The following is a 25408-nucleotide window of genomic DNA, read 5'->3' on the forward strand; positions in this document are numbered from 1 at the left end:
CTAGGTCGACCACTATTGGTCTACAGTAACTAGGTCGACAGGGTCTTTAGGTCGACATGTTCTAGGTCGACAGGTCAAAAGGTCGACATGAGTTTTTCACAATGTTTTTCTTTTTTTGAACCTTTTCATACTTAATGATCCACGTGGACTACGATTGGAACGGTAATCTGTGCCGAGCGAAGCGGTAGCGGAGCGAAGGCACCATGCCCGAAGCATGGCGAGCGAAGCGGTGCACTAATTGGGGTTCCTGGTCACTCTACGAAGAAAACGACACCAAAATAACATGAAAAACTCATGTCGACCTTTTGACCTGTCGACCTAGAACATGTCGACCTAAAGACCCTGTCGACCTAGACACCCTGTCGACCTAGTTACTGTCGACCAATAGTGGTCGACCTAGACATTGTCGACCTAGTTACTGTCGACTTTCAATACCACACCCCATAAGCAGCATGTGGGGGCATATAATGGCCATGTGTGGTGCTCTCATGGTATATAAAGAAATATGTAATGGAATCTGATGCCACAACTCCATGTATCTGAGAAATGAATGGTGGCAAGAAGCATGCTGCGGCTTCCCCACTCCGGGAGCGGTAACCCTTGTCTAGTTGTCTGAGCAGCCCGGGAAGTAGCAGCATGGCCGCACATTCGCACGCAGGGCAGTGACAGTCTGTAACGCTCCATGGCCACAGGGTAAATGTATGAAGCACTGATAAGAATAGAGAAGTGAGCCACTGGAGAAGCTGCCCATGGCAACCAATCAGCATTGAAGTAACATTTCTAATTTGTATACTATAAAACTATACAGAGCAGCTGATTGGTTGCCATGGGCAACTTCTCCACTGGTCACTTCTGCACTCTTTCTTGTCACCCGCCGGGTAACACCCTGATATACCGCCTCCAGCAATGAATTATTCAATCCCCCCCTTCCCGTGCACCTTATATAAATGTGACCCCCACCCACAACCAGCCACACACCCGCTGCCCGGCGGCGCCGCCATGAGGGTGTGCCCATCAGACAGTGACGTCTCCACTGCTCCCCCCTTCCCCAGTTTACTCCACGAGGTGGGCGGGGCGGTCGGAGGAGCATGCGCAGAGAGGTCAGGAGGGAGGAGCCGCCATTGCCGTGGCCGGTGTGTGACAGGGACGGAGATCAGGGCGGACATGGGACCCCCGCATACAGCCAGGCCCTAACCCCCAGGGCCGGAGTGACCGCACCGCCACCGCACGGAGCCGCCGCACAGGAAGCGGCCGGACTGACGTTTGTTTTTAATTGAGTTGAACAGGGTGACAGCCAGAGCGCCCGGCAGGGGACACCGGGGCAGAGAGGGTGAGAGGGGGCAGCATACGGGGTCGCAGCTGGGGCGGGGTGCGGGTGACGGGATAACGGGGCACTAGGTGAGCCGGACGTGGACGTTACACCGGAGCCAGGGGATACGGAAACACCGGGCGTCTGACCTACACCGGGGGAAGGGTGGGCCGGGGATCAGCGCTGACCGCAGGGGCTCGGGCTCCGTTTGATGGATCCTCGGATCGCCTGGTTCCAGCCAGAGCAGCTCGGTCCCTCTCACAGCCTGTGGATGCAGATCTGGGAGACGACGCAAGGCCTGAGGAACCTGTACTTCAGCCGCAGCAGCCCGGCCTCCCCCGCACACAGCAGCAGCAGCAGCTCCAGCTCCTCCTCCGGCTGCGAGACCACCATGTACCCGGCCACCGCCAACAGCAACCCCACGCCGCTGGCGGAGCAGGGCGACTACCTGTCCCTGGAGACCAGCATCACCCAGCAGCCGCTCAACCAGAGCCCCGGGGGCTGGAGGAAGGGACCCGACCACTCCAACAGGAATAAGAGGAAGCGGGACAACAAGGCCAGCACCTTCGGCCTGAACTACAGCCTGCTGCAGGCCTGCCCCGGGGACAGCGAGGCCGGGGGCTCGTACAGCGGCACCCCCTGGAAGAGCAGGAACTACAGCGACGAGGTGATCGGGTGAGTGAGAGGGGCCCCAGGGCCACACATGCACAAACTGCTCCTATATCCGGGCCACTCATTGTAGTGGTACCATTGCACATGGGGCCCTGCTGAGTCTCTGCCACTATAGGGTATGATATGTACCATGGCATGTCTCCTATAGGAGTCTGTATCTGTGCACCTATGTAATGCTCGCTGCACACTTGGCCGTCTTACCAAACAGCACTAGCTGGAACTAAAAAGTGATCCCATATACATCCAGTATCAGGCGTACACACTATATACATCCTTCCCAGAGGGAGCACGTCACTGCGTTAAGTACAAACTAGTTCATTTACTGTAGAACGTCATGCAGCGCTCCTTATATAGTGACCCGATGCCATTGGTTTTGGACCAACCATCGGCCCAGGGTGCTGGGTACACAGTTGGTTTCTCGGGCCGAACGGTGGGAAATTAGATTTTCAGCACAGTTATTGTACAGTGTGTACTCAGCTTGTCACATTGTTAATAAAAACAAATTATATAATTAGTATCCCATTTGACATATAATGTAATAAATGAACATTTTTTTTTTTTTTGTAACACTAGCGCTAGGTACACACTATGCAGTTATCAGGCTGGGCAGTTAGTTTTGCATCTGCCTTGTCTGATTATTGCCCCATGTGTACATATCACCCAGGCAGATTATCTTTTTTTACAAACCGGCGGCCATCTGATCTGGCCATGCCTGTTGCCTGACATTTGCCAGTTCTGATGTGCGATTGTAGTGTACGTTTTGTAGTGTATACATGATCTGACGGGTCATTAAGATTAGTCCCCATTGGCGATCTTTTAGGATGTATAATTGTTCAGCTAGGAGCAGCAGGTACTTTGGTAATGATTATGGGTGATCGTGTCTCAGAAAATGGTAGATTGTGACTAAAATCTTCCAGGTGTGTACGTAGTTTTAGATAAAGTACTGTATAAATCACATTAATGCACAAAGATAAAATACAAATGTGTGTGTGTGTATATATCTTTATATAGCTGTAGTACAGTATGAGATGAAATATAATATCTCCGTACTGTGATACAAATATAAAATGATATACATGTGCTCAAATTAGCAGCAATGAGTATATGGAACATACTGTTCATAGTAGACAAGCAATTGGCTATGTACAGCAGGTCCCTTACACATTGCAAAAATAACCCGGTATCGACCCGGTATATTGCCGGCTCGACACGGGTCACTGTGCGATGTGAAAGGTCCCCATGAGAATTCCCGGGTCGCCTGACCCGGTAATTCATTATGAGTTATAAGCAGTGTTATTCCCGGGTTGAATGCGACCCAGGACCCGTTTACTACATAGGGAGAGGCGGCGCGGAGATGAGCTCATCTCCCAGCGCCGCCTCTGCCCCTGCTGACTGTTTACCCCTCACTGCTATGGCAACCAACCCGGCACATTGCCAGGTCGGGAAGCCAGAAGTTAGGGTCCACTGCCGAATCCCGGGGGGGGGGGGGGGGGGCAGACAGACAGACAGACAGACAGACACACGTTACTATATGTGTGTACACAAAATTAATAAATTCAGCTTCCGGAATAAATTCTAGGCTTTCACAGGGGTGTAGTACGGTATGCCGGCGACCAGCATACCGGCGCCGGGAGCCCGACCGCCGGCATACCGACAGCGTGGCGAGCGCAAAGGAGCCCCACACGCGCCACACTATTTTATTCTCCCACCAGGGGGGGCGTGGACCCCCACAAGGGAGAATAGTTGTCGGGATTCCGGCGCCGGTACACTGTGCGCCGGGACCCCGACATTCGGCATACAGAAGACAACCCTTTCACAGTTGTATTGCAATTGTGAATGGGGCTACATCTATACATTTGGTAAAGGTATGACAGTTTGTGACCAGTGAATATATTTTAAATAAAGTAATGGAATCACCAAGTGGGTAATGAGCATGGTAAAGTGTACGGATTATGTTGGCTACTTACTAATGCTACTACAGGTTGAGTATCCCATATCCAAATATTCCGAAATACGGAATATTCCGAAATACGGACTTTTTTGAGTGAGATAGTGAAACCTTTGTTTTTTGATGGCTCAATGTACACAAACTTTGTTTAATACACCAAGTTATTAAAAATATTGTATTAAATGACCTTCAGGCTGTGTGTATAAGGTGTATATGAAACATAAATGAATTGTGTGAATGTACACACACTTTGTTTAATGCACAAAGTTATAAAAAATATTGGCTAAAATGACCTTCAGGCTGTGTGTATAAGGTGTATATGACACATAAATGCATTCAGTGCTTAGACTTGGGTCCCATCACCATGATATCTTATTATGGTATGCAATTATTCCAAAATACGGAAAAATCCCATATCCAAAATACCTCTGGTCCCAAGCATTTTGGATAAGGGAGACTCAACCTGTACTACTTATTTTTCCTATGTTTTACAAAATATTTAAGGACAAAATTACACAATTTGGAATGTATCGGCATTGATCAGTACTTGGAATACTCGTGGATATCCGTTGACATAAACTTAGATTCAGATACATAAAAAGTGCAAATCAAACATCAGCTACAAATAGGTACAGTCAAAACTATACTAATTAAGTAGTACTTTAATGAAATGGAGCCCTTACTGATTCTCTGTAACTCACCAGGATTACGTTGAAATGTATTGACAATGATACATTGAAAAATGAAACGGCACATGGTTCATTGCAGCCTGTGTAATCATTGACTCAGATCATCTATATAAATGGTGGCCCTTCCTTTTTAGATCGACTTCCTGATTAAAGGAGCAGCCTGCAGATGTGTCCCCAAACATTAAGGGGTATATGCAATTGCGGGCGAATCGCGGCAAATTATCGCCGTTTTTTTAATTCGACACAATTCGACAGGTGAATTCCGGCAGGTGGCTGCCGGAATTCACCATATTCAATGAAAAACGGATTCGACATTCCCGCGGGCGAAAAACGTCCGATTTGCCGGATTTTGCCGCGAATAAAAAAAACGGGAAAAACCCGGAAAAAAATGGCGTGGGGTCCCCCCTCCAAAGCATAACCAGCCTCGGGCTCTTCGAGCTGGTCCTGGTTCTAAAAATGCGGGGGAAAAATTGAAAGGGGATCCCCCGTATTTTTAAAACCAGCACCGGGCTCTGCACCTGGTGCAAAAAATACGGGGGACAAAAAGAGTAGGAGTCCCCCGTATTTTTTACACCAGCATCGGGCTCCACTAGCTGGACAGATAATGCCACAGCCGGGGGTCACTTTTATACAGTGCCCTGCGACCGTGGCATTAAATATCCAACTAGTACCCTGGGGGAGTGGGGACCCCTTCAATCAAGGGGTCCCCCCCCAGCCACCCAAGGGCCAGGGGTGAAGCCCGAGGCTGTCCCCCCCCCCACCCCCCCATCCATTGGCTGCGGATGGGAGGCTGATAGCCTTGAGAAAAATGTCAGAATATTGTTTTTTTCCAGTAGTACTACAAGTCCCAGCAAGCCTCCCCTGCAAGCTGGTACTTGGAGAACCACAAGTACCAGCATGCGGGAGAAAAACGGGCCCGCTGGTACCTGTAGTACTACTGGAAAAAAAATACCCAAATAAAAACAGGACACACACACCGTGACAAGTACAACTTTATTACACACTGCCGACACACACATACTTACCTATGTTGACACGCCGACTGCCACAGTCTCCGACGATCCGAGGGTACCTGTGAAAAAATTATACTCACCTTCCAGCGTCCAGAGATAAATCCACGTCCAGAGTATAATCCACGTACTTGTTAAAAAAACAAACCGCATACCCGACCATGCCGGACTGAAAGGGGTCCCATATTGACACATGAGACCCCTTTCCCCGAATGTGCCGGGACCCCACGTGACTCCTGTCACTGAGGTCCCTTCAGCCAATCAGGAAGCGCTACTACGTGGCGCTCACCTGATTGGCTGTGCGCTGTCTGTGCTGTGACAGCGCATCGCACAGCTCTCCATTACTTGCAATGGTGGGAACTTTGCCGTCAGTGGGGGGGTTACCCGCGGTCAGCCGCTGACCGGCGGGTGACCCCACCGCTAGCCGCAAAGTTCCCACCATTGAATATAATGGAGAGGCTTTGCGATGCGCTGTCTGAGCTCAGACGCGCAGAGCCAATCAGTAGAGTGCAAGGACGTTGCACTCGCTGATTGGCTGAAGAGACCTTTCAGTGACAGCTGTCACGGAGAGGTCTCTGCATTCGGGGAAAGGGGTCTCATGTGTCAATATGGGACCCCTTTCAGTCCGCTGGCACGGGTTTTTGCGTTTTGTTATTTTGCCAAGTACCTGGATTATACTCTGGACGTGGATTTATCTCTGGACGCTGGAAGGTGAGTATAATTTTTTCACAGGTACCCTCGGATCGTCGGAGACTGTGGCAGTCGGCGTGTCAACATAGGTAAGTATGTGTGTGTCGGCAGTATGTAATAAAGTTGTACTTGTCACGGTGTGTCCTGTTTTTATTTGGGTATTTCTGACGTCCTAGTGGATGCTGGGAACTCCGTAAGGACCATGGGGAATAGCGGCTCCGCAGGAGACTGGGCACAAAAGAAAAGCTTTAGGACTACCTAGTGTGCACTGGCTCCTCCCCCTATGACCCTCCTCCAAGCCTGTTAGATTTTTGTGCCCGACCGAGCTGGGTGCAATCTAGGGGCTCTCCTGAGCTTCTTAGGAAAAGTTAGTTTTAGGTTTTTTATTTTCAGTGAGACCTGCTGGCAACAGGCTCACTGCATCGAGGGACTAAGGGGAGAAGAAGCGAACCTGCCTGCTTGCAGCCAGCTTGGCAGCTTGGGCTTCTTAGGCTACTGGACACCATTAGCTCCAGAGGGACCGAACACAGGCCCAGCCTCGGAGTCCGGTCCCAGAGCCGCGCCGCCGGCCCCCTTACAGAGCCAGAAGCAAGAAGAAGTCCGGAAAATCGGCGGCAGAAGACATCAGTCTTCACCAAGGTAGCGCATTGCAGCTGTGCGCCATTGCTCCTCATGCACACCACACGCTCCGGTCACTGATGGGTGCAGGGCGCTGGGGGCGCCCTGAGCAGCAATATAAACACCTTGGCTGGCTAAAATACATCACATATAACCCCCAGGGCTATATGGATGTATATTAACCCCTGCCAGATTCCTGAAAAAAGCGGGAGAAAAGTCTGCCGAGAAGGGGGCGGAGCCTATCTCCTCAGCACACTGGCGCCATTTTCCCTCACAGCTCCGCTGGAAGGACGTCTCCCTGACTCTCCCCTGCAGTCCTGCACTACAGAAAAGGGTAAAACAAGAGGGGGGGGGGGGGGGGGCACTAATTAGGCGCAGTATAATATAAACAGCAGCTATAAGGGGAAAAACACTCTGTATAGTGTTATCCCAACATATATATAGCGCTCTGGTGTGTGCTGGCATACTCTCCGTCTGTCTCCCCAAAGGGCTAGTGGGGTCCTGTCCTCTATCAGAGCATTCCATGTGTGTGTGCTGTGTGTCGGTACGACTGTGTCGACATGTATGAGGAGGAAAATGATGTGGAGGCGGAGCTATTGCCTGTAATGGAGATGTCACCCCCTAGGGAGTCGACACCTGAGTGGATGGGCTTATGGAAGGAATTACGTGAAAGTGTCAGCTCTTTACAAAAGACGGTTGATGACATGAGACAGCCGGCTACTCAGCTTGTGCCTGTCCAGGCGTCTCAAAGACCATCAGGGGCTCTAAAACGCCCGCTACCTCAGATGGCAGATACAGACGCCGACACGGATACTGACTCCAATGTCGACGATGAAGAGACGAATGTGACTTCCAGTAGGGCCACACGTTACATGATTGAGGCAATGAAAAATGTTTTACACATTTCTGATAGTACAAGTACCACTAAAAAGGGTATTATGTTTGGTGAGAAAAAACTACCTGTAGTTTTTCCTGCATCTGAGGAATTAAATGAAGTGTGTGATGAAGCGTGGGTTTCTCCCGATAAAAAACTGATAATTCCTAAAAAGTTATTGGCATCATACCCCTTCCCGCCAGAGGATAGGGCACGTTGGGAAACACCCCCTAGGGTGGATAAAGCGCTCACACGCTTGTCTAAACAGGTGGCACTACCGTCTCCTGATACGGCCGCCCTTAAGGAACCTGCTGACAGAAAGCAGGAGAATATCCTAAAATGTATATACACTCACACGGGTGTTCTACTGCGACCAGCAATCGCCTCAGCCTGGATGTGCAGTGCTGGGGTGGCTTGGTCGGATTCCCTGAATGAAAATATTGATACCCTGGATAGGGACAGTATATTACTGACTATAGAGCATTTAAAAGATGCATTTTTATAGATGCGTGATGCACAGAGGGATATTTGCCGACTGGCATCAAGAGTAAGTGCGCTATCCATATCTGCCAGAAGAGGGTTATGGACGCGGCAGTGGTCAGGTGATGCTGATTCCAAAAGGCATATGGAAGTATTGCCTTATAAAGGGGAGGAGTTATTTGGGGTAGGTCTATCGGACCTGGTGTCCACGGCAACTGCTGGGAAATCCACATTTTTACCCCAGGTAGCCTCTCAACATAAGAAGACGCCGTATTATCAGGCGCAGTCCTTTCGGCCCCATAAGGGCAAGCGGGCAAAAGGCTCCTCATTTCTGCCCCGTGGCAGAGGGAGAGGAAAAAGGCTGCAGCAAACAGCCAGTTCCCAGGAACAGAAGCCCTCTCCCGCTTCTGCCAAGTCCTCAGCATGACGCTGGGGCTCTACAAGCGGACTCAGGCACGGTGGGGGCCCGTCTCAAGAATTTCAGCGCGCAGTGGGCTCACTCACAAGTGGACCCCTGGATCCTTCAGGTGGTATCTCAGGGGTACAAATTGGAATTCGAGACGTCTCCCCCTCGCCGTTTCCAAAAGTCTGCCTTACCGACGTCTCCCTCCGACAGGGAGGCGGTATTGGAAGCCATTCACAAGCTGTATTCTCAGCAGGTGATAATCAAGGTACCCCTCCTGCAACAGGGAAAGGGGTATTATTCCACGCTGTTGTGGTACCGAAGCCGGATGGCTCGGTGAGACCTATTTTAAATCTAAAATCTTTGAACACTTACATACAGAGGTTCAAATTCAAGATGGAGTCACTCAGAGCGGTGATCGCGAACCTGGAAGAAGGGGATTATATGGTGTCTCTGGACATCAAGGATGCTTACCTCCATGTCCCAATTTACCCTTCTCACCAAGGGTACCTCAGGTTTGTGGTACAGAACTGCCACTATCAGTTTCAGACGCTGCCGTTTGGATTGTCCACGGCACCCCGGGTCTTTACCAAAGTAATGGCCGAAATGATGATATTCCTTCGAAGGAAAGGAGTTTTAATTATCCCTTACTTGGCCGATCGCCTGATAAGGGCAAGATCCAAGGAACAGTTGGTAGTCGGAGTAGCACTATCTACTTGGACGATCGCCTGATAAGGGCAAGATCCAAGGAACAGTTGGTAGTCGGAGTGCTGCGGCAGCACGGTTGGATTCTCAATATCCCAAAATCGCAGCTGAATCCGACGACACGTCTTCTATTCCTAGGGATGATCCTGGACACAGTCCAGAAAAAGGTGTTTCTCCCGGAAGAGAAAGCCAGAGAGTTATCCGAGCTAGTCAGAAACCTCCTAAAACCAGGCCAAGTATCAGTGCATCAATGCACAAGGGTCCTGGGAAAAATGGTGGCTTCCTACGAAGCAATCCCATTCGGCAGATTCCACGCAAGAACATTCCAGTGGGACCTGCTGGACAAATGGTCCGGATCCCCAAGGACAAGGGTGTCTCTCCTGTGGTGGTTGCAGAGTGCTCATCTTCTAGAGGGCCGCAGATTCGGATTTCAGGACTGGGTCCTGGTGACCACAGATGCCAGCCTGCGAGGCTGGGGAGCAGTCACACAGGGAAGACACTTCCAGGGCTTGTGGTCAAGCCTGGAGACATCACTTCACATAAATATCCTGGAGTTAAGAGCCATTTGCAATGCTCTAAGCCAAGCAAGACCTCTGCTTCAAGGTCAGCCGGTGCTGATCCAGTCGGACAACATCACGGCAGTCGCCCACGTAAACAGACAGGGCGGCACAAGAAGCAGGAGGGCAATGGCAGAAGCTGCAAGGATTCTTCGCTGGGCGGAAAATCATGTGATAGCACTGTCGGCAGTGTTCATTCCGGGAGTGGACAACTGGGAAGCAGACTTCCTCAGCAGGCACGACCTCCACCCGGGAGAGTGGGGACTTCACCCAGAAGTCTTCCACATGATTGTAAACCGTTGGGAAAAACCAAAGGTGGACATGATGGCGTCCCGCCTCAACAAAAAACTAGACAGGTATTGCGCCAGGTCAAGGGACCCTCAAGCAATAGCTGTGGACGCTCTGGTAACACCGTGGGTGTACCAGTCAGTGTATGTGTTCCCTCCTCTGCCTCTCATACCCAAGGTGCTGAGAATTATACGGCGGGGAGGAGTAAGAACTATTCTTGTGGCTCCGGATTGGCCAAGAAGGACTTGATTCCCGGAACTTCAAGAAATGCTCACAGAGGACCCGTGGCCTCTACCTCTGAGAAGGGACCTGCTCCAGCAGGGACCCTGTCTGTTCCAAGACTTACCGCGACTGCGTTTGACGGCATGGCGGTTGAACGCCGGATCCTAAAGGAAAAAGGCATTCCAGACGAAGTCATCCCTACTTTGATAAAAGCCAGAAAGGATGTAACCGCAAAGCATTATCACCGTATCTGGCGGAAATATGTTGCGTGGTGCGAGGCCAAAAAGGCCCCGACGGAGGAATTTCAACTGGGTCGATTCCTGCATTTCCTGCAAGCAGGAGTGTCTATGGGCCTAAAATTAGGATCCATTAAGGTCCAGATTTCGGCCCTGTCGATTTTCTTTCAGAGAGAACTGGCTTCAGTGCCTGAAGTCCAGACGTTTGTTAAGGGAGTGCTACATATACAGCCTCCTTTTGTGCCTCCAGTGGCACCCTGGGATCTGAATGTTTTGGGTTTCCTAAAATCACATTGGTTTGAACCACTCAACACTGTGGACTTAAAATATCTCACATGGAAAGTGGTCATGCTGTTGGCCCTGGCTTCAGCCAGGCGTGTGTCGGAATTGGCGGCTTTATCCTGTAAAAGCCCTTACCTGATTTTTCATACGGACAGGGCAGAATTGAGGACTCGTCCTCAATTTCTCCCAAAGGTGGTTTCAGCGTTTCATCTGAACCAGCCTATTGTGGTACCTGCGGCTACTAAGGACTTGGAGGACTCCAAGTTGCTGGACGTTGTCAGGGCCCTGAAAATGTTTCCAGGACGGCTGGAGTCAGATAATCTGACTCGCTATTTATCCTGTACGCACCCAACAAGCTGGGTGCTCCTGCTTCTAAGCAGACTATTGCTCGCTGGATTTGTAGTACAATTCAGCTTGCGCATTCTATGGCAGGCCTGCCACAGCCAAAATCTGTAAAAGCCCACTCCACAAGGAAGGTGGGCTCATCTTGGGCGGCTGCCCGAGGGGTCTCGGCTTTACAACTTTGCCGAGCTGCTACTTGGTCGGGGTCAAATACTTTTGTGAAATTTTACAAATTTGACACTCTGGCTGAGGAGGACCTGGAGTTTTCTCACTCGGTGCTGCAGAGTCATCCGCACTCTCCCGCCCGTTTGGGAGCTTTGGTATAATCCCCATGGTCCTTACGGAGTTCCCAGCATCCACTAGGACGTCAGAGAAAATAAGAATTTACTTACCGATAATTCTATTTCTCGTAGTCCGTAGTGGATGCTGGGCGCCCATCCCAAGTGCGGATTATCTGCAATACTTGTACATAGTTATTGTTAACAAATCGGGTTATTGTTGTTGTGAGCCATCTATCCAGAGGCTCCTCTGTTATCATGCTGTTAACTGGGTTCAGATCACAAGTTGTACGGTGTGATTGGTGTAGCTGGTATGAGTCTTACCCGGGATTCAAAATCCTTCCTTATTGTGTACGCTCGTCCGGGCACAGTATCCTAACTGAGGCTTGGAGGAGGGTCATAGGGGGAGGAGCCAGTGCACACTAGGTAGTCCTAAAGCTTTTCTTTTGTGCCCAGTCTCCTGCGGAGCCGCTATTCCCCATGGTCCTTACGGAGTTCCCAGCATCCACTACGGACTACGAGAAATAGAATTATCGGTAAGTAAATTCTTATTTTTTCCCCCAGTAGTACTACAGGTACCAGCGGGCCAGTTTTTCTCCCGCATGCTGGTACTTGTGGTTCTCCAAGTACCAGCTTGCGGGGGAGGCTTGCTGGGACTTGTAGTACTACGGGAAAAAACAATATTCTGTCATTTTTCTCAAGGCTATCAGCCTCCCATCCGAAGCCCTTGGATGGGGGGGACAGCCTCGGGCTTCACCCTTGGCCCTTGGGTGGCTGGGGGGGACACCCTTGATTGAAGGGGTCCCCACTCCCCCAGGGTACCCCGGCCAGGGGTGACTAGCTGGATATTTAATGCCACCGCCGCAGGGCACTGTATAAAAGTGACCCCCGGCTGTGGCATTATCTGTCCAGCTAGTGGAGCCCGATGCTGGTGTAAAAAATACGGGGGACCCCTACTCTTTTGTCCCCCGTATTTTTTGCACCAGGTGCAGAGCCCGGTGCTGGTTTTAAAAATACGGGGGATCCCCTGTCAAATTTCCCCCCCGCATTTTTAGAACCAGGACCAGCTCGAAGAGCCCGAGGCTGGTTATGCTTTGGAGGGGGGACCCCACGCCATTTTTTTCCTTGATTTTACCGTTCCAGCTATTTAAAAAAAAAAAAAAAAAAAAAAAAACTTTTTAAAAATATATAAATACTTGTGCAACCAAAAAAGACAAACCAAGTACCTAATCCCTTCTAATATAAATAGATATGCTATTACAAAAAACAAAAAACACCAAAAAAAACATGTTTTTATTGGTTTCACCCTCCAAAGTGTGGCGGATTGAAAATGACGAATTTACTGTCTAAAAGCACTGTTGTCGAATTTCCAAACTTGAATTGAATACACTTTGGTCGAATTGCAGCACTTGTATCATTGCAGAAAAGTCAAATTTGACAAAAGTCGAATTTCAAAAAGTCGAATTTTGAAAGTCCGTTTTTTTGACGGAAAGCACTGAATTGCATTGACCATCATTTTTTTTTTTTTTTTTTTTTTTTGGCGAAAAATTCCCGAAATTCGACAATTTCGGGAATTCGACCGCAATTGCATATACCCCTAAAGCTGCAGTCACACCAAACAGCCCATCTTTGTACGCCAGGTCCTGTGAGCCTCTGCTGGCATCAGGCATTTTTTTTACCTGAAAATGCATCTTAAGATGGGCATACACTGGTTGGAATGAAAATCTGGTAATTGATGAGAGCAAATGACAATCAACCATTTACTCCTAAACACTGGAAAACGGACAAAAACTGTCATTTATACAAATTAGTTAAATCCGTTCATACAAGTTGGTTAAATCAACCATTACCAGATTTTCTATACAGCCAGCCAGATCTGGCAGATTGTCTGCCAGATAATTCTATAGTGTATGCCCAGCATTAGTTGCAGTGCAATGTGACCAGGATGCACCAGGAGACTGTGATGACTAATTTAATATGCGACACTTGTGTATCTGTAGCAATATGAAGTAGTGCTCTATACAGTTTGTTTTTAATATAAAAATTAATATAAAAATTAATATATATATATATATATATATATATATATATATATATATATATATTCTCAATCATATGTCAAATAAATGAAAATATTATTGTTTTAATAAAAGAAATTATCAAGCATAAAAACAATTAAGATGCAATTGCAACAAAATTCATATATCATTAGTATGAGCAGACATCTCACCCATAGTAATGTCTAGGGCAGTTTACTAAAGTCCTGATGTATACCTGTTCCTATTTAGACTTCCAAATTCCAATGCACAAGGGTATATAAAAAATGGATGAAAATATATATCCAAAGGTAAGTCCAATAGGCACTTTTTTTTTTTTTTTAATTCTTATTCTTGATCATTTTTCTTTTATTAAACATAATATTTTCATTTATTTGATGTGATTGTCTTTAATCTGTATAGAGCGCTACTTCATATGGCTGTCTATTTGTCTATACATAGGGGGTCCGACTGATTTCCAAGTAGCAGCTTGGTTAATCATACCACATCAGCACCTGTTTAAGAATCTCAAGGATCTTTTTTGTAATCACTTGTACAGTATATCTGTGTGTGACTGAGTCTGAAATCTGTACATTAAGTGCTACGATGCTGCGGCTTTTTAACGCGCCAAGTTCTGTGTGCTCTATATACAGACTCTGTCTCGCACAGATATACAGTACAAGGGTCACTTATAAAGTTAATCAGCACAGTCTCCTGTTGCATCACATTACGACTTAGATGCATTTTCGGGGAAATGACGTGAAAGGTGCCTGCTGCCAGAAGGGCCAAACGGAACATGACTGCTCACTCGCACCAGGTATCTCATGTCACATGGCGTATTGAGACTATTTGTAGGAGGACAGATCTATAATGTGATTCTGTTACATCAAACTACAGCTTGGAAGAATGTTACGACCATCTTGTTTTCAAAATGAGCTTGTATTTAGAAACTTCAATATTTAAACTGCATTTTGAGGTAATATCTCAAAATCTGAATAAATCTCACTTTTTACATGTTTTATTTAAATGTATTTTTTTCGTTTACGGAATCACCTTTTACTGATGTACATTTTAATTTAACCATATCGTGGAGAGAGAATTATTTTTGGCTTTTAAATTGCCTTATTTCCATTAATTTAACCCTGGTGTTAAGATGTGATTTAATCAAACACCTATATTTTCATTGCTTTATATGTATGAGCCTGCCCATAATATTTTCATTCCGTGAACACTGATAGTTAACGAGCCCTTATCTGAAGTACTAGATCACTAATTATTTTCCTCTATTAGCAACAGAGAACACTTGAGCTGATAACGCCAACATCTTATACCTGTATTGATTTAATTTTTTTAGGCTCTATGGGGGCAATTCAGTTGGTTTTTGAGGTGCCCAAAGTAATGGGCACCCAGTGGAGCAATTAAGTTGTTGCTCCAATCCGGCGCTTGTTACTTCTGATGTGGCTAAAGGCATCGGGTTTAGTCGCACAAAGTGCCTAAACATAACGAAGATACTACAAAAGAAATACTCTTAATACGCTGTATGTTAAGCAGCACTGGAGATGGAACCTGTGTAAGTGAGAACCCAAGACAAGCATACAATCAAAACCATATCTCTGTGCGCTAGATATGGCAAACTGTAAATTCAGTCCAGAGTCGAAGTAATTGCTGCAATGGAATGGTCCAAAATGCAATATATCGATATTTTTGATACAATCGATATATCAGAACAGTTTTTTTTTCCTATAAATAGACCCTCTCACCAAAAATCACCCAGAGAAACGAACAATCAGGCATATGTAATACAAGACTTTTTTTTACTTCATAAAAAAATTATAAAATGACACACTTCATTATAAAACCAAAGAATCTGTATACATGACTGAGTACATAAATTGGAATTTATTCCACCCTCACCTTTAGCAAAAGGTGTGAGCTCTGGGTGGAATTTACATACACCAAGACATGGCAGAAATTTATTGGTGAACCCTACGCGTTCCGTCTTTACGACTTCATCAGGGGTATACAGCAATTAAGTTTCAGGTTTACCACATAAACACGTTTATTCCTTGAATGGGTCTCAAAGATCATAGATCATACAAACTAGTAGCTTTATTTCTCAGTATTAAAGATGGCGTAAACGCAATTGGAGGATAGTACCCCTTACAGATGCTCTCTGATTTGATGACCAGAAATGATGGTATACCGAAGAATGATCACAATTGTAGTAAAATGCCAATGCTACAATGTACAGACTTCAGATCTTCGCCTGTGTGCAGGTCACCAGTCAGGATAGAAACTAAGATACTGCCTGCAGCAAGAAAAGTCCAGTACGCACGTTTCAGAGCGCCATCTCAGGAAGCAGTGAGCTGTAATGTTCACTGTTACGCTAGGACAGAGCAATAATTGCATTGCTCCATCTAGTGCAGTGATGGCTAACCTTGACACTCTAGCTGTTGTTGAACTACACATCCCAGCATGCCCTGCATCAGTTTTGCTATTTGGCCATGCTAAAACTGATGCAGGGCATGCTGGGATGTGTAGTTCAACAACAGCTGGAGTGTCAAGGTTAGCCATCACTGATCTAGTGGAAGCCATGGTGGTAAAAAATTGGATCGCCCCCTTCTGTACACATTGTTTGGAATTGCATATATATATATATATATATATATATATATATATATATATATATATATATATATATATATATATATATATATATATATATATATTATGCAAAGTTGGCTTAAAAAGTATTTCAACTCTAAACCAGCATTTAGGCCTCTTTTATAATCAGTTTATCACGTGTTTTAAACCTGTTCAATAACCCAAAAATGTATGTCTGTCTTATTACAACCATGTTGGGATTTAAAATGAGATGATAATGAATGGGTGGGTGATTAAACCTTTCCAACTATGCTTTGAAGAGGCTGCATTAAAAATGTACTTGCTAAAATACATATTCTATACTAGTGGAAGAGGCCTTGCACCATTGTTAAAAGATCACTGTGGAAACAGAAGTGCATGCAATGCTGGAAAGCAGGATACACCACCACAAGGGCTGTGGTATCCGGTCTCTAGGTTGACTGCTATTGGTCGACATGGTCACTGGGTCAACATAAGTTTTTTTTTTTTTTTTTTTAATGGAAGAAGAAAAATTAAACTTTTTCATACTTTACGATCCATGTGGACTACGATTGGGAACGGGAACCTGTGCCGAGCACAGCAGTAGCGGAGCGAGGCACCTTGCAAAAAGCATGGCGCGCGAACACAGTGCACTAACTGGGGTTCCCGGTCACTCTACGAAGAAAACGACACCTAATTGAAAAAAAAACAAAAAAAAAAAACATGTCGACCTAATGCTTGTGTCGAACCTATTTTAGGTGTCGACTTAGGTCAACAGTCGCTAGGTTAACCATTGACAAAGTGTGGTCGAGCCTATGAACCACACCATCCTTTATACAGCAACACCTACCCCTTTTCCCTAATAGCAGCATATTTCCTCCACTCTGTAGAAACTGTCACAACCCCATAGCAACGGGTGGTCTTCAGTATGCCGGCTGTCTGGATCCCGGCGCACAGTATACCGGCGCCGGGATCCCGACAGCCGGCATACCGACCCTTATTCTCCCTCGTGGGGGTCCACGACCCCCCCTGGAGGGAGAATAAAATAGTGTAGCGCGCCACCGTGCCCGCAGCGTGGCGAGCGCAGCGAGCCCGCAAGGGGCTCATTTGCCCTCGCCACACTGGCGGTAAGCCGGCGGTCGGGCTCCTGGCGCCGGTATGCTGGTCGCCGGGAGCCCGACCGCTGGCAAACCATACTACACCCATAGCAACGTGTCCTCCTGCTCTGCCACAGCACTCTCTTCATCAATAGTGATAACCTCATACAGATGCATTCCTGAGGCGTTTAGAGATTTAGGGCACCCTGTGACATTAGGTTTAGGAATGTATATGTGTGTAAAAAAAATTTTTTGCGTCAGACATGTGAATGTGGGTTTGTGTCAGACATGTTAATGTGGGTTTGTGTCAGACATGTTAATGTGGGTTTGTGTGCTTTGCATGCAAACATTTGCTTTAATGTCCCAATGTGCCCTCAACTGTGGGAATGAAAATACATTATTCAAAATTCTCTAAAACAGAAACCATACATTTGTAATCAACAGTTGATAAAAATAACTAATTCCTTTACTTATTAAAAAAGTCACTGCTAAATTCATATTTAGCTTATTCCATAATGTAACGTTAATGATGATGAAGTGTGAAGATCCATTAAAAAAATATACGTACTTTGGCTAGAAACTGACACTGCCAAAGTAGAATTAGAACAATGAGGGAAAGCGCTCAGTATATAATAAACATTTTTATTTATTTATTACCAGTTATTTTATATAGTGCGCACATATTCTGCAGCGCTTTTGATTATATTAAGGATACTAACGGCGAAATTCAAATGTTTCCCCCCACTCCTGCGCCTGCCAGCAGCTATTCAAATGTTTCATTTTAGCTCGCTACCCCGTGGGTGGCAAGCTGAAAGGTGTGTGTGGGGGGGACCTGTTTGAGCCCCCAAACTGGACTTTCTGCGTCGCGCCCACTACTTAAGTCTGCTTTACGCACCTAAACCCAGGTGCTATGGGCGCGATATGCACGAAAAATGGGGTACAATTAAATATCTCTCCATGATCTCCCATCACTTTAGATGGGAGGTCGGACACCATATAACAATTGAATATCGCCCTAAAAACTTCTCTGCGAAGACAGGTGCATGACGTTTAATTGGCCACTAGGCTGCCTGTCACCAGGCTGTTCTGTACAGTCCCAACCCATGAATAATTCCCACCCCCTCTCCTCAATGTAAGATGCAGAATAAAAATAAGGATTTTTTCTTGAGGAAAAATGCAATCAATGTGGTGGCACTGTATGGGGCTCCTACACAAGGGCCACCAGGTGTGCTTGGCTGATTTGGACTATCCTGGCCAAACATGCCTGGACTGACCTAATTTATATGAACATATTGCAGTCTGATTTAATTACAGACCCCAAAAATCTGTCAGGCAGCCTTACGTTTGGCTTTCATATTCTGACCAGAATGCATCTAGCCCTCTAGTCTGTGTTCCTGACCCAGTCTGTGTGTGTGTGTGTGTGTGTGGCCTAACTACAGATCTATTTGCCAGGTGACAGATGTATGGTTTGCTCTGTGTGTGGCCAGCTTGTATCCGCCTCAAACAGTGGAATTGGAATAAGTGATGCACTCTGCAATCCTCTCACTCTTTGTTTATGAACATGGTAGTTTGATATTGGGGATCATTTACAACATTGGAAGATTTGGCGGGAATTCAGTTCCCCGAAGTAATTTCCCTAAGGCTGATTGATCCCGTGGTGCTATCCAATTAGCCCCGAATGCAGCCCGACACCAGCACTTATCAGAGTTTCTCTTACGTCCTAGAGGATGCTGGGTACTCCGTAAGGACCATGGGGTATAGACGGGCTCCGCGGGAGACCTGGGCACCTAAAAGAACTTTTCCTATGGGTGTGCACTGGCTCCTCTCTCTATGCCCCTCCTCCAGACCTCAGATTCTGTGCCCAGAGGAGAAGGGTACACTGCAGAGAGCTCTCCTGAGTTTTCTGTGGAAAAAGAATTTTGTTAGGTTTTTTATTTTCATGGTGTCCTGTTGGCAACAGGCTCCCTGCATCGTGGGACTGAGGGAAGAGAAGCAGACCTACTTAATTGATAGGCTCTGCTTCTTAGGCTACTGGACACCATTAGCTCCAGAGGGAGTCGGAACACAGGTCTCACCCTGGGGTTCGTCCCGGAGCCGCACCGCCGTCCTCGGATGCCGGAAGATAGTAGCCGGGTGAGTATGAGAAACAAGAAGACATCTCAGGCGGCAGAAGACTTAAGATCTTCATGAGGTAAGGCTGCGCGCCATTGCTCCCATACACAACACACAGACAGCCCTGGGCAGCAATAAACCTCATTTTTGGGCAATAAGGTGCTATTAGGCTGCGGAGGCAGCAAATAGATGATCCCCCGCCATTTTTGTGAAAATTGAAGAGGGACCGAAGCCTGCCGCTGGGGGGGGCGGAGCTTGATCCCTCAGCACTAACCAGCGTCATTTTCTCCACAGAGCTGCATGAGAAACGCTGGCTCCCCGGACTCTCCCCTGCTGAACGCTTCAGAGGTTGGAAAAAAGAAAGGGGGGGCACATTGGCGCGCAGCGAGTGGGAAATTGGATGGATATATATATATACATATACACACACATATATACACACAGAGAGTCAACTGGTGGCACTCTTGGGACTTGCTATCACAAATTGCTCAGACCACTCGTGTGGATGATCAACGTTTCGATTGTTTAATCGTCTTCAGGATACTGCATAATACAAAAAACAAACATTTATAACTCACCCTGTGAATGCACGCCGTCTCACGCCGCCGGGCTCCGGGCGTCCGTCTTCCCCTGATGACGTCACACCTCTGCGACGTGCGTTCTCCGGCGCTCACACCAAGTTCCGAACTGAACTCCCGTTGCCTAGCGACGGGAATAGGCATAGACATGTGACATACTTCCACCACCACAGTGCATGTAGATTAAAAATTAAGAACAAATACAAAAGCAGTTCAATTTGCCCACCAATCTGCATTGGAGTATTTTGTGATCAGACATGTCAATAAATACTGAAAGTACTTTATATAATCATCTGTTGGATGGACTTTAGTGACTTTTTATATGCTATATGTGTTTTAGCAGTGGATAAGCCCTTTTTGCTATGGCGGATAGCAGCGGACTGAGAAATGTAACACTGCCTGTGGGAGAAACATGGAGTTTCTCAGATATGGATGCAGATGAGATCCGATTTAAAGAAAATTTTTCCACAACAGGCGGTGATGAAACTAATGAACAGCTCTTTACACAGCTTCTCAGGCTCCGCAAGAAAGAAGTAGATTATTTTCTGCATGGGGTAACATTATCAGACTACCATAGAAGTGGTCAGATACCACGTGGTTTTCGCATAAGGAATACCCCTACCATCGGCAAATTCAGTAGCGACTTTTGTCGCAAATGGGCTGCTATTTTAAACAAATGCAGCCTGGACTTAATCTTGTTGGTGATTCAGGAATCCTCAAGAGAACTGGAGCTGGTTAAAGCCAAAATCACTGCATTTGAGGAACTGCATGTACCAAAATTAACATCTGATAAAAGCCAGCCCTGGATGGAAAAACTTAAATCACAGGTTGAAAATTACCGGACGGATCTGGTACGTTTCAAACGTGAAAAACTTGTAACAGTTCAACGAGATTATGCGGAGAACAAAGTATACACATGGGCTTTTAACCCTGAGCGAAAACGCTTCTTTTATAAGAAGCAGCGAAATTATAGGAAGTTCCCGGGGGACACAAACTTCTAGTGGAGGAGTATCCTCTCAAAGTGACAATGAAGACTCAAGAAAAAAATCGGATAAGAAACCCCCTTTAGGAGTCAGCACCCGCGCCAAGCGCGGACCATCAAAAGACGCCGAACAAGGAGAGGTAGCCAGTGGCTCAGGCAAGTCAAAAGCCAAATCAAACAAAAAGAAAACATAGTCTTCAATCTCTCAAATAGACAACTAACGGAGAGTGAAACAGCTGTCTTGAATAAAGGTCTTTCCTTTGTCCCTTCATGCAATATGGATCGCTTTCAGTGGAAGGTGGACTCATATAAATTTAATATAAACTTACGATTAAGAGAACACTTCCAGTTGTCCGAACCTGAGATGAGAGAAAGTGATGTACCTTCGGCCATAAGACCAAGATCAAAATTTGATCCATATACGAATAATGTCTCACTCAAATGCTTCCAGCGAAGGTTGGATCAGAAAATTGGGGACATTAAAATAAATACACAATTAAGTGGATCAAATATGTCCAAAGCAGAATTTGACGCCATGTGCAGTCTCAGTAAGGACACAAGTATAGTTATCCGTCCAGCGGACAAGGGGGGAGGGATTGTGGTTCAGGATTTGGATCAATATTGCAAGGAAGTATACCGTCAATTAGGTGATAGCAATGTATATTGTGAATTACAAACTGATCCTACAATTGCATTTAATAATGAATTGTTTGCTGTACTCACAAAAGCTGTATCAGACAATATAATTTCAGATACATTAAAAAGTGCATTATATCAACGGTTTCCGACAGCACCTGTACTATACACAATCCCAAAAATTCACAAAGATCCCATTTCCCCACCTGGACGTCCAATAATTTCAGCCCGGGACTCCATTTATTATAATGTCTCAAAATATCTAGACACACATTTCCAACCAGTAATACAGGCCCAGACCACATATTTGAAGGATACTACATCCTTCATTCTCAAATTAAAACAATTACCATCTCCACTACCAAAGTGCTTCTTGTGTTCCCTTGATGTTGTAAATCTATACACTAGTATACCCCATGAGGAAGGTCTAAGAGCGGCTAGGAGACTTCTTACTAACAACCCTTCTTATACTGGTCCAGATGTTTCATTTTTTATTAATCTCTTGGAATTGACATTAAAAAAGAATTACTTTACATTCAATAATAAATGGTATCTGCAGCAGCAAGGCTGCGCAATGGGGTCCTGTGTGGCCCCAGCGTTTGCAAACAGCTACATGTTTGAAGTGGAACGAGAAATATTTTTCTCGGACCCTAATATAGCATCTAAATTTCTGGTCTTTGTAAGATATATATAGATCTTTTTATTATTTGGTTGGGAGAGGAGAGTGACTTTCATGAATTAATGATTATGGCTAATGGTGCTAATGAGTATATTAAATTCACATACACGATTAGTGATTATGAAGTGAATTATCTCGATGTAACTATTCAAATAAGTGAAAATATATTGCACACTTCTCTTTATAAGAAAAAAACAGATCGCAATAATATGTTGCATCATTCAAGTCAGCATCCTATAGCAACCAAGGAAGGACTCCCCTTTTACCAGTTTATCAGAGTTCTTCGAATCTCTGATGACATGGAGAAGACAATCAAGGAAATAGATTGCATGGTTATGCAATTTATGGCCAGAGGTTATAAATATGACCAATTAATTAAAGCTAAAACCAAAGCATTACAGATACCAAGGGAGCAATTACTAACAGAAAGGAGGAGGTCTCAAGAAGACTCATCCCGAATGCCATTTGTTCAACAATTTCATACACAAAGTCAGCTAGTGGTCAAGGAAACTAAATTGTTATGGCCACTAGTCACTACAGACCCTGACCTAAAAGCATTGAGAAAGGTGAGATTAATGCCGAGCTTCAGACGAAGCAAAAACCTTAAACAGTGGCTTGTAAAAAATGATATATCTGAAAACACCAAAGAGCGTACAAAATCAAACTTTCTGACAAGGAAGCCAGGATGTTACCGGTGTGTGGGGTGCATCACATGTAGTTACCTGGAAAAAGGTGACACATTTGCACATCCGCATACCGGCAAACGGATCCCTATAAGGAAAGTCTTAACATGTACCAGTACTCATGTTGTATATTTCATTCGGTGCCCATGTGGTCTTCTCTATATAGGGAAGACCACTAGGCAATTTAAGGAACGAATTAATATGCACCGGTCATCTATTAGAAAGGCCATGGAGGGACAAATAGTAGCCCAGGAACAACCGGTAGCAAGGCACTTTAGAACGCATAAACATGGGTTATCAACATTGAGATACATGATTATTGATCAAGTGGAAAAAAGGATCAGAGGTGGTGATAGAGACAAATGTCTATTGCAGTGTGAGGCAAGGTGGATACATGAACTAAATACTGTATCCCCATATGGTCTCAATGAAAAATTTGGCTTAAACTGTTTCCTGTAAATGAGAGGAATAGGGTATCCTGTTATAATATATAAAGTACTTTCAGTATTTATTGACATGTCTGATCACAAAATACTCCAATTCAGATTGGTGGGCAAATTGAACTGCTTTTGTATTTGTTCTTAATTTTTAATCTACATGCACTGTGGTGGTGGAAGTATGTCACATGTCTATGCCTATTCCCGTCGCTAGGCAACGGGAGTTCAGTTCGGAACTTGGTGTGAGCGCCGGAGAGCGCACGTCGCAGAGGTGTGACGTCATCAGGGGAAGACGGACGCCCGGAGCCCGGCGGCGTGAGATGGCGTGCATTCACAGGGTGAGTTATAAATGTTTGTGTTTTGTATTATGCAGTATCCTGAAGACTATTAAACAATCGAAACGATCATCCACACGAGTGGTCTGAGCAATTTGTGATAGCAAGTCCCAAGAGTGCCACCAGTTGACTCTCTGTATCATTGGTGTGCAATACACCTAGGAGGGCACCAGGGCATGGTGATATTTTTATGGAAGAGTGCCGACCAGAATTGTATATGTATGTGTGTGTATATATGTATATATATATATATATATATATATATATATATATATATATATATATATACACACACATGCGCTATCTGGTTTTTCCAGTGTCATTTGGGCGCTGGGGGTGTGCAAACTCTCTCTCTGTCTCTCCTAAGGGCCTGGTTGGGGTTTTGTCCACTTATAGGTATATCCCTGTGTGTGTGTGTGTGGGGTCGGTACGTGCGTGTCGACATGTCTGAAGCGGAAGGCTTCTCCAAGGAGGAGGTAGAGCAGATGAGTGGTGTGTCCCCGTCGGTAGTGCCGACTCAGGAATGGATGGACATGTGGCATATGTTGAATGCAAGTGTGACATCTTTACGTAAGAGGCTAGATGAGGCTGAATTTGGGGAGGCGTCAGGGGGTCAATCCTCTGATTGGACTGACTCACAGGGCCCGTCGGAGTCTCAAAAGCGTCCCTTGGCAAAAATTGTGGACACAACTACTGACACGGACTCTGATTCCAGTGTCGACTATGATGAAGCTAAATTGCACCCTAAGGTGACAAAGAGCATTCAGTGTATGATTATAGCAATAAGAGATGTGTTGCATATTGCTGATGAACCCTCTGTTCCTGACACGAGGGTACACATGTTTAAGGGAAAGAAACAGATAATAAACTTTCCCCCATCTCATGAACTTAATGAGTTTTTTGAAAAAGCTTGGGAGACTCCGGATTAAAGACCGCAGATTCCCAAAAGAAATAATATGGCATACCCCTTCCCTACACAGGACAGGGTACGTTGGGAATCCTCTCCCACTGTGGACAAGGCTTTAACGCGCCTATCAAAGAAAGTGGCGCTACCGTCTCCAGACACAGCGGCCCTCAAGGATCCTGCGGATCGCAGGCAAGAGACTACTTTAAAGTCTATTTATTCACATACTGTAGCTTTGCTAAGACCGGCAATTGCGTCGGCATGAGTATGTAGCGCAATTTCAGCCTGGACAGAGAACCTGTCGGCTGTCCTTGATACCATGGATAGAGATACTGTTTTGTTAATTCTAGCCCATATCAAAGACGCAGTCTTGTATATGAGAGACACTCAAAGGGACATTGGATTACTGGCTTCCAGAGCCAATGCAATGGCTATTTCAGCGAGAAGATCCTTATGGACCCGCCAGTGGACGGGTGATGCGGATTCGAAAAAGCATATGGAGGTTCTACCCTATAGGGGAGACGTGTTGTTTGGGGATGGGCTGACGGACCTGGTTTCCACAGCTACCGCAGGTAAATCTAACTTTTTACCGTTTATTCCCCAACAGCAGAAGAATACTCCAACATATCAGATGCAGTCCTTTCGGTCACAAAAGTCCAGAAGAGGTCGGGGATCCTCCTTCCTTGCCAGAGGTAAGGGTAGAG

At 45.9% G+C, this 25408-nt stretch overlaps 1 protein-coding gene across 3 annotated transcripts in view; it reads left to right on the forward strand.

Moving 5' to 3' along the window:
- Positions 1-1361: 1361 nt before the first annotated feature.
- Positions 1362-25408, forward strand: part of TENT4B (terminal nucleotidyltransferase 4B) — a 109323-nt gene continuing 85276 nt past the window's right edge. For all 3 annotated transcript variants that reach the window (XM_063945352.1, XM_063945353.1, XM_063945354.1), the window contains exon 1: positions 1362-1984. In XM_063945352.1, the coding sequence (XP_063801422.1) occupies positions 1521-1984 (464 nt within the window). In that variant the 5' untranslated portion in view covers positions 1362-1520. The remainder of the gene's footprint in view (positions 1985-25408) is intronic.

Source organism: Pseudophryne corroboree, chromosome 11 (genome assembly GCF_028390025.1).
Source record: "Pseudophryne corroboree isolate aPseCor3 chromosome 11, aPseCor3.hap2, whole genome shotgun sequence".
In the NCBI taxonomy this organism is placed as follows: domain Eukaryota; kingdom Metazoa; phylum Chordata; class Amphibia; order Anura; family Myobatrachidae; genus Pseudophryne; species Pseudophryne corroboree.